Below are 11,123 nucleotides of genomic sequence, written 5' to 3' on the forward strand. Positions count from 1 at the left end.
GCCTGACAAAGGTGCTACATCAAGTTGGAGAATGCGATATACAGAGTAAATGCAATTTTTTGGAMTTCTCATGAATGAACCCTATAATATACTCTTAAGTTTGTTCTCACACAAGTTTTTGGATTATGAAACATTTGTAAACACAAAGTTCAGTTTATGCTGGACTGTGTACCAAAGTCCGCTTCCCTGAAACTGACTGTAAATTGCATATAAATTRTTCTAGTGATTTGAAAGAGATAGTGATATTTTTTGGAGATGATAGGAAAGGACAATGAAAAGATTCCAGCTATCCCAGATGTGAGATCACCGGATTTTGTTGACCCCGTCTGGGCCCCAACATGAAACCTAAGTGGGAGATATAACAAGAAACTAGAAATATCTAAGGTGTAGATCCAAAAAGAAAAAAACCAAAAGTTAAGATGCTCAGCTCCTATTTAGGCTATTAGGTTCCCACTATATTCAATAGAAATTAAGAGCTTAGATTCTCTTTTTGAATTTGTAGCAAGGTCACAACGTAGAAGAGCCCAGTCAACATGACCTAAGAATAGTCGTTACCTTTCAGAGAGTTCATGTGGTATCAACCAATTGTCTCACTTCAGCTCTGGATGGCTGCGTGCCTAAATGCTCAACGATCCAAACCAGAGCTGCCTCAGCATGCCCTTCCCTTGCCCRGCATTCCCTGGCTGCGGCTATTCTCGGGGTACCGTCTGCTACTGCTTGGTGGTGACATGAACTTGGGGCTTTGGCATATCTTTGCRTTCCATTATTTTGGATTGCTGCCAGCAATCTTCTCCTAAGAAATGCAAGGGGATGTTGCAATTTTAATGTTTGTAGCTTACCAGGGATGGAACAAGGAGGCAAAGAATGTAATTCCTTACAGCTTTTCTGTTTCACCTGGCAAATATCAAAGATAAAAAGAACTATAAGGACTACTTAAATAGATCTGAAGAATATTTACCGTGTTAGGCAATCTAAACATAGTTCTGACTATGAATGAATCTCGTATGCAGTAGATAGTATGGTTAGGTAATCTGTGTGTACTACTCCTCGTGTAGTTAGAGAGACATTTCTCAAAGRTTATAGACCGAGGCAGGCCTAGCTCATTACATGTCTCTAACAGGGAGAGCCATAATCCTATTCATTGCTGTTGTCATTGCATATGAACAAACCAGCATAAATGATAAAACCACTAGATGTGTGGACAGAAACCCAGTCACASAGTTGGAAACTGTATAATGATGTGTACTCTAATATAATCATGTGTATTCAGGACAGTTTTTGCAACCTTTTGTACACAGTAAGGAAGAATATCTCAGAAGTTAAGAAAGCTCTGGAAAGGAGTCGATAATTTTTTCTGATAAACTGGAGTTTTAAAAGCTGGTAGGTAAGCTTGTTTCTTAGAATTTCATCGGTTAACAAGTATCTCAGCTGCTGTTTATTGAGGTTCAGAATCAGTGTGGTTRGCACAGTGAGTGATCTGCAGGTCTGGTGTAGCTTTTCCCTGCACTGACTGTTCACCTCCAGAGGATATCCTCTGTATATCCTACATTCTTTTATACTTCCTTGTTTAAGCTTTTAAGAGCATGAAAATTGCTGTATGATACTTAAAAAAAATCATTAGTGTTACTTATGATCTTTCTTTTTCTTCTTCCTTTTTTAGGAGCCAGCAACTAGGAAGAATTACTCCACCAATTTAAAAGACAATTTACATTTATGCTTTCTGGAATAGATGTGCCAATGAAGTTAGTTTAGTGTTTAAACCAGGAACACAGAAAAATTGAAGTCCCTTTATTTTGATTCTGCTTGCCATAATAAAAATAAATGCTCCAGATTTCCTTTGTATAAAGCATTGTGAAGAGGTGGTATCATTAGGAAAAARACTAACTACATTGTAAGAAAGTATTTAGATTTATTCTGTCTTTTCTTCATGGGAAATGAGGACAGAATGAAAATAGTGACAACCTAATGCRTGATGAAATTTACTAAGCAGGATTTTTTTTTTTTTTTTGTTAGTGGAATTATAATTCATGTAGTTGATATTGGAGTGGATTTCTGGGTAGCTAGTAAATATTTCTATGAGGRACAATATTTTGGGGGTATTTTGATACTGTGTTTTAGAGGTCTTTCATCAATAGTAATTCAGCTATTCAGTTATGAGTGGTTTAAAAATGACTGGGAAAATTCTGTTCCTGAGAAGCTGATCTTTCTAGTTCATTTGTTTCACTATGGAATTTTTGTAAGGTAAGCACTTAAAAAAATAAATTTAAATGAGAAATCATATCGCTTTAAGCTGGCTTATTTTGGAAATTTCAGTGCCAATTTGTTATGTTAACACAGCTTCATGGACCAATCCACTCCTAGCATCAACAATTATTGCTCTGTTTAAGTGAATGGATTTGTTTCTGCTTATTCCAGGGGTATGTTATGTCAGATTTTGATGGAAATGTAGCTCTTCTTTCATTTTGCCTATCAGGAATAATTTTTGTCTATCACATCCTATCCTTATTTGATTCATCATTCTTTGGTAAAGTATATTTAATAAAAATGCTTGCTTTACAGGGAAATACTATTGCAACTGATAAAGAAAAATAAGTTTCTAAAATGATGTTAAGAGAATTCATTTGGTTATTCTAAGTAGATGAGACAGCTAAAGTAAGCAGTAATTTGTGAACCTGAGAGTCTAGCTGTATTTGTATAGAAGAACACCAAGACTGAGAYAAAATGAATAGTTGAATAGTTAGTAGGAATACCTGCAGCAATACTTACTGCAGGGACTGGGTTAATGGTGACAGGAACCTTTTTTTGCTAACAAGGATGTGTCCAGGAATAGTTTACTAGACTGAATGTTTCACATTTTTTCTTTAGCTTCTATGATGGCTTTGTTATAAAATTATYATCATCATTGCAGAGAACGTTTGTGGTAAGTTTTACTTCTATTTAAAACTTAGGTGAAAGATTTTGGTGAAAAGTCCTATGGACTTGAGTTTTAACTGTTTTGATATAATTGGCAAGAAACATGAGCGGAAGTAGACTTCAGAGTCACTTAATAAAAATTCCTATTTAAAATGCCTCCTTTAACTTCCTATACTAATCAATGAACAGCGATGAAAGATATATTTATGTTAGTATAAAAATTTCTCTCACACACGTTTTCAGTCTTGTGGTGGGAATCTCTCAGGCCCACTTTAGCATGTTCCTTTTTGTCTCTCTCCAAGACTTTTCATCTTTGAATAGGGCTGGGACTGCCATTCTTATGCTCATGATTTACTAACTTGTCCCTCTGACTTTGCTTCTTCCAAAGCAGGTTAAAGCCACGACCTCTCTTTCTGATAACTGATTATAACTGTTTAATTGATAACTGCAGTGTAGTATAGCATAAACCATTCTTTTGTTTTGTAGCACTAAACTTCCCTTCTTCCTCTTCTCTTCAATGATATCATTCTTCTTAATCTCTCCAAGAGTGTAATTCTGGTTTCACCTTTGGCTTGGATTTACAAACCCAGGTTGCCCCTAAAATCTGCTACTGATTARTGTCCATCTCTAAGACCTCTCCTTTCAACGCAAATTTTCCGAACTCTGTCCAAGCTCTGATTAGCTGCAACTCTGGCTCTTGCAATCTTGACTCAGCACTTGAATCTATTCAAAATGCTGTTTCTACATACAGATTTTTAAGTTGATTACTTTAACCCTCATGCTTTCCAATAAATACCCCAAACCATGGATTTCTATAATTTTCAAAGCTTCCTTCTCACAATGAGCCTCACTGTCTCTGAGTGGCTTATTATCTAGTAAAGATAATTTTACACTTTGCTCTGTTGGTGTTGCTATCTTGGTCACATGCTCTATATTACACAAATGATATTTCTATGTGGTCACTTATGCTGGGCAAAAACTTCYGGTTGATACATGCAAGTTACAAAGTTCTTTGAGCCACTCCTCAAAATTCATCAGTGTGGTGATGCATACTATAACGTATAAACTGATAAAAGCAAGGTGACMTCTGTGATTTGGGATTAGCTATTATATATGTCCTATTATATTTATTTTCTTGGTTGTATCACTTGTGGTTTATTGGGTGTACACTTCCCTCCTGTCTTCCCTCTTAGTCATCTAATTTATTCAGCTGACTTGGACAATGACTCTTCTGGATTTATCTCTATAATCAATGGATAAAGACAAACTTCATCAGGACCCASCTAATAATCAGTGGGATGAGCCTCTCCAGACGGTCATTTGGGGCAGGCGGCTATCTTCTCCACTTACTGTAGAGGAAACTGGGGGCCTAGCCAGTAAATGCTAGCTTAACCAGTGAACTTAGGATGCCTGAAATTATAAAATGTGAATACACATACCTTTCCAATTTCTTTCATCTCTCATATATCTCTTATACCTCTTTCTTTGCCTTTTAGSCAGGAAATATTTTTGTGTTATGCTTGTACAGTGTATAGCACAACAGGACTCAATCTGGTTGTGTTATCACACTATCAGTGCTAAGTAATATACTGTACTATAACTATAATAGGTTCAGAGCAGACACAGTGTTCAGGTGAGCCATGGGCATGASAGATAAGAAAATTTGAGTCTAACCTATCCTATAGTACAGACCAAACTTTGCTCTTGGAAGTGAATGCAATTGTCCAAGCTAAGCCTAAAAATCTGTTACAGSTCCTTCCTAAAATGTCCTAATATTGCATGCCAAGGGCTGATTAGAATGGTAGTGCAAGCCCAAAATGCCCTTAAAAGAGGAAGGATCTGTCATAGTAAGCTACAGTAAGCGACACAGGCTGTGGAGCTCAGGGAATGCCACCTCACTTAACTATCATCACATAGTGCAGATTTAGTCRAAGAGCAATTGAAGTATTCAGACTTTTCTAGAAAAAATGATCTATTTTATACAGTATTCAGAGTCAGAAGTGCATTAACTAAAATAGCTACAAGTAATGAAAAGTACCCGCGTAACATCTTATAACAATATGAACATAGTGTAACATACTAGGTGTAGATGCAGTATGTTTTTGAAAACTGACAAATGATATACAGTGTGCATCCAACTGAAATGTTCCTTTTACAACATGCGTGGTGTTTGCCTTGCTTATCATCTGCCTTCTCAGCTGTGAGCTTTGGAGATTGAAATTTTTACAGCTGGTTTCCACTTCTTGCTGCTTGAACAAATACAGACTTTGTTGAATGAATGTATGGACAAGTAACAGATTGGTCTACTCTATTTTTTTTTTTTCATGAAAACACTGCAGATTATCCAGATGTTTACACCTTGAATGCAAGAACAACATGTTTTGGATTCCTGATTGTTTTRTAAACTGAAAAAGCTATAGATGCTTTGCCAAACAGTTTAGTTCTTTACTTAAGGGCGGTTACTCAGAAAACAGTAAGATAAATATAGAACAACATAAAACAAGAAAACAGTCTCCTTTGGGAATAAATAATGAAGCAACAGCCAACTCACAGAATCAATGTGTTGCCTGAAAGTCTACAGTCTATGAACCTCCATAAGGAGAAGGGCAAAGGATCTTTCCCTAAGGCCCCCTGCATGGTAGCATTGCTGTTCCACACCTACAAATAATGCTTCCGCATTTCAAGCCTGGGGAGTTGTCCCCTGTACGGAGAACACGTGGCTAACATACTAGGGAGTGCGTCATGGTTCCTCTAATACGCCCTTAGCAAAGGATCTGCAAATGCTCCCTTGTGGCTACTCCCTTTATACTGTGTCCTCTGTGGTGTCCTCTGATCCTCAAAGAATCATTATTAGTCCGGATTTGATTAATATAGAAAAAGAAAGATGACTTCTGTGCATTATAATGATAATAATAATGATACAGTTAACACTGTTATACCCATGCTTCTTAGCTTCTGCCCCTTTTCTAGTGTTGCGCTCGCCATTCCTCTGCTCTTCTGGGTCCTAAGGCCAGTGGCTACATTCTGGTGGTGGTGGTGGGTTGTTATGGGTGTTATTAGCATCTGGAGTCTTTTGCTGGGAGTTCGTGTTGATGATTTCTTCTTCCTCAGCCCTGCTTGTGGTCCTTTCTGTATGTTTGCTAGCACCCTTTTACACTTTGCTCTCTGTTCATTCATCTGCAACTTAATGTTGCGTCTGAATTTACCATACATGGTGCCTTTTACAAATGTTAGATACTATTGAGTTTTTCTCTTTTATTTTGCTCTTAAAACTGGTGTTGTCCAGCTTCCTGTCTACATTTCTTTAATTGACCATGTAGTTTATAGCCATGGGGACTCCAGTGCCAAGCCACTCTTACCCCATGAATGTACTCCACTGCAATGTGTCCTATGTCTACTTTTCAAGGCCTCTGATATTCTGCCAGGCTTTTATGTCTCCATTACATCATTATTTCAGAGTCGTAAACATCTCATTCTAAACTGAATAACTGATTGTTACTGTTGCCTATATAAAACTCTGGTTGTACCATTAAAAAATGAGCAACATTAAAACAAATTAGCTACCTGGTCAATTAGAAAATTTGACTAGTTTTTCTACAGTGTGGTTCAGCTAAATGAACTAAAGCAAAATTGCAGGCAGGTCACAAAAACTTCAGAGTAAGCCTGACAAGTCTTGGTCCTTAGGCCTTGCAAAGTCAGTTCAGCCTTTTACTGGCAATGGCAGTTTGTGTCATAGGGCTACCCAGTTAGATGGCTCAGTCTACAATCTGCACAGCCACTGTCACTAAGCAATTGAGTCAAGTAATCAGCAGAAGAGAACACTGCTTTTGCTTCATGTAAATGAGATTTACATGCATATTTACTCAGATACTTAGATTCTTTGTTTACTGCTGAACGGTTCAATGGGAAAGAGATCACTAGTTGTGAGAACCTGTTCTGCTGGAATTGCCTCATTTCGTCTGCTATAGATCTGTCATCCTAGGAAATCCGTATGTCTTGAGAATCATTTTCTGAATTAAAAGTCTTCCTATTTAGCAAAAAATAACTCTTGAGGGATTTATTTTTTTGCAAAAAGCCTGTTGAACATTGCAGTTCATCAGATACTATCCTCGAGTGTTATGGACCTATATTATGCTGATATAGAGTTAGATGTTTGTGGCTGGATATCCATTAATACTTTTAAGGAGGGTACTCTGTGTACTTATGAATAATATAAAATACTTTCTCTTTTAAAGAGAAAATGAGAAAAGATGCAAAGGTAATTTTCAGATATGTAGTATTTTTAAATAAATAAGAACTTAACAAAATAAAGCTTGTAATCTTATTCAGGCAAACCTCATTCTGTTCTAGTAGTTTTTATATTGCATTAGTATCACTGGGCATCATTTGATATCACTGATGTCAGACACATAATAGATTAAATTTTATCTTAGTAGAAGGTGCTGCATTCCATTCAAAGTGTATGAATGGAGAACAAAATGGGAAAAATCTTCATTATCTTTATCATTTTTTTGGAGTTATATTTTTCAAAAACATTGTCTAATCAAGTTTCATTTTTTATAGGTATTGGTTTGCTTTCAAAATATGGCTGCCAGGCTGTATTTAAACAAAACAATAATGGAGATGTATCAGAAATAGACTGTCCAAATTTAATTCATAAACAAGCCATTGATATAATGACTGATATTAGCATGCTCAAAGTATTCAAGACTTTTCTCGAAACCACATCTCAGCTCTGTGTCCAGATTTACACGCTCATGGAACATGACACAAACAGCTTCTGTCAATGTGAGTCTTCCTCTCTCCTTAGTTTAGAAGCTGAGTATCTTATTTAAATAGATAATTCATGTTATTGGATAACATTTTAAAGTCACACTCCACTGTATGATTACTGTGCATTTAGTTATATTTTTTGTCAAGTAGATGATCTGTTTTGCTAGGGTGTCACTATAGCAAGTCATAATATTTAATATAAACAGAATGATAMTTCATTTGAAAATAAGTTATTGAATAGGATTAGTGTATCTATTTCAGAGCAGTCTGTTTTGTGTGTGTTGGCTTACTGTTTCTTTTTAAACTACCAACTAAACATCTTGAAATCTGTAATATATTTAAAGCATCTTTGTGAGTTATATCCTTACCATCATCCACAATTTAAAGATGATGAAGAGAGTCATAAAAAAGCTAAGGATAGGTCAACACTGTAGAATGCAGTACAAGAAAGGGATATTGGTTCAGCTCTCAGAAACTAGGCAGAAACTAAACTATTTCCAGCCCTAAAACTAGCAGCAGAATTGGCAAGACATTGACTTACTCATGGGCTGGAATTCATCAAACCAAGTGCAGAGATTTGCACTGTTGTCTACTGTCTGTTCATAGCAATGGAGTTAACACGTTCTCAGATAAAAAACAGTCAGATGACCTTTAAATCTGACCATGTGAAGGGAATCTCTTACAAGGATGTCTACATTATAGACGGCCTGGACTTGATATCAGCTGCTGAACCTAAGTATTTATGGACTATTTGCAATACCTTGGGGTTTCTAAGTCATCTGTATGGAGCTGGCAAATATGACACACAATTTGGGCAAGACCATCAGTTGCTGGAGGCCAGGCAGGATAACATAGGCATCTCGAATGGCACTAGATGCCTAGATTTAGGCRTCTGAAGCAAGATTACTTGTCCAAGAACATAGAGAAATATAAAGACAGTATAAAGAAAGTGTAAAGAAAGCAGGAAGTTGTCCAAAACTTCATTCAGAAATTTTAATATAAAATAAGTATCTATTTTCTTAGGACTAACATTTATGCTTCTGTTTTATTTAGATGCTGCCATTATCATGTCTCTTTGTGGCATCTCCTTTTTAACAGTTGATTATCAGATATCATTACGAAAATCTCTGCCTGATAAAGATGAATTTCGTGTGCTACCCAAGTTAGTACATCTTGTCTATAAACTGCTTACAATCACTTCTTGGATACTCAGTATTTCACTGATCACTCTTCTAAGTGTCAGAAGTTCTGTATTTCTGCTGCTACTTCTTTGGAGTAGCCACTTCTGTGGCTTCTGCTGGACTTTGAAACAACACACAACATTTTGCAAATCTAAAGTGATGGAATTAATCTAAAGTACAGAACTGTGGTTGGAATGGTTCTAATTTTTACCTTCTTTAACATAAAGGGAAGAAAAACAAAAGTTTGCATTTCTATTTATTATACTACTCACACCCTTATAACTCTAGGGATTTTGTTTGTTTATTTGTTTTGGAAACCTTCCATTACCAAGGAAAAATATTTTATAGTTGTGGGTATCTTAACTATTCTCAGTCTGGTGTTAGGTATTATTTTTCTTATTATTTATTATAGGCATTTTCATCCCACTGCTTACAGCAGACAACAGACATGTTCAGATGAAGTTGACAGAGTGGCAGTGGCAGAGAGAGTGGAAGCTGGCAGATTTCAAAATTTTATAATGCGATGAACAGTGTAGATTTTTGTGTAGACTTCAAATATTTGCTGGACTGTCTGTTTCTCTGTCATTGTTTCTTGTATATTTTCACTAAGTGTTTTCACTAAGTAACAAGTAAATATTAATAGTAAGTAAGTGGTCCAGAGTTACTGGCTCTGAATAATTATTTTTTTCTGTAACATTGTATAAAGCCTTTATAACATGAGTATTCCTCCATAAGTTGGTCAATGTTACTTTTGAAAAACGAGCATTGTAAATTATTCATTCAACCCAATTCACTGTTTTAATTTGTAGCAATGCAAATAAAACATAGGAGAAGTGAAAAGTGAACCAAATGAAAGCTAGCGTTAATAACCTATTCTRTTTATTTATGTTGATTCTGTTCAAAACAAGGCTCGCTTTTCTCTGCTCCCTGGAAGGAAAGAGGAATGCATTTGAAATAAGCAGGTGATCTGTTTCTCTGTTTCACTCCATTAGTTTAAGAGCTACATTTTTTTAGATGACTGTAGCTACAATCTTTACTGCCTTCTTAAATATCTCCTGAAGAAGAATAGCTTTGATTTATGGCTCAATCACCATCTTGCAACACGGAAATTTGGAGAGATATTGCAATCATTTTATCTTCTAGGTGCTTTAACAGCACCTTTATTGTTTCAGTTCTGCTAATCTTTCACACCTTTTTGCATTTAGGGGTGATGCCACCTTGTTGATCAAGATTGTAATAGAAACTTGAGTGATTTATTGGTAGCAGCATGAGTCTTGCATATAAAGGAAGAACAGTCTCCCTGGAAGCTTTCTGCTCTTTTGAGTTTTAAGATGTAATACTTTAAATGCAGGTTTCCACTGAAATAGGAAGATATGTGAGGTATGCTGTGGTATAGCTTCTTTTGCCTTTGTCCCTGGAGAAAAGAGAAGCAGCTGTTCTGATACACTGTGCTAGCAGGGCCAGAGCTGAGTAGGGCTATTGGAAATGATGGGAATAGAAAGCCTGTCCAACAAGATTTTTTTGGCAGAAGGCAGAGTGAAAGTAGGCAACTTTTCAGTCCAGTTTTCAAATGCTCAATCAACAATAATAAATGATGTAAAAGGAAATAATGCTCATAACCACAACTTTTTCAGAAAAAAAACTAAGGGGAAGTCTTTCAGAGCTGCTGGATTTTAAATCTGAGTTATAAAAAATAGGTCTCTTTCCCCCCCCCCATCTTTCACCTTCCAGTGACTCACATTTGCATTTAGAATAGCCACAGGCAAAGGGAGGAAACAGAGTTTCACAAAAGAGATGAGAGATAAGCAAAACTGATAAACTTTGCCAGGAACGAAATCTGTTAGCATTATTGATTGACAACAGACATCCCTGAAACTTTGGGGGCAGGGCTGACACTTTGGTTGATACTCAGGGTGCAGCAGAGCTGTTTCCTGGACCCTGTGTCAAGTCCATGGACTGCAGACCGCATTTTACTTGTTTACTTCCAGCCTCACCATAGCTCAGTGAAGTTTCTTTCCTGTTACATTATCAGATTGTTTCCACAGTTCTCTTTACTAGGTCAACCAGTTACATCTCCATAACGCCTTCCAAGAAAATTAATTTCTAGAGRCATAGTTTGGACTGAATGCTCTGCCTTTCTGAGGATAGGCATGAAAAAGCATCATAGTAAATAATTTACTAGGGTAACAGGAAAACCTTTCATTTCCTCTTATGGGTAATGAGGATGTGGGACCTGATGCAGAGACATAAAATAGT

At 36.5% G+C, this 11,123-nt stretch overlaps 1 protein-coding gene across 1 annotated transcript; it reads left to right on the plus strand.

Annotated features, from left to right (window-relative positions):
- The first annotated feature begins 1,972 nt into the window (after nucleotides 1-1,972).
- On the plus strand, nucleotides 1,973-9,394 carry XKR9 (XK related 9). The gene is given in 5 exon segments (XM_085324812.1): nucleotides 1,973-2,241; nucleotides 7,477-7,492; nucleotides 7,494-7,701; nucleotides 8,740-9,038; nucleotides 9,041-9,394. Coding segments are annotated over 5 exon segments (1,146 nt in total).
- Nucleotides 9,395-11,123: the final 1,729 nt, after the last annotated feature.

Source organism: Rhea americana, unplaced genomic scaffold (assembly GCF_003343005.1).
Source record: "Rhea americana isolate MKP2758 unplaced genomic scaffold, rheAme1 scaffold_121, whole genome shotgun sequence".
NCBI classification, from domain to species: domain Eukaryota; kingdom Metazoa; phylum Chordata; class Aves; order Rheiformes; family Rheidae; genus Rhea; species Rhea americana.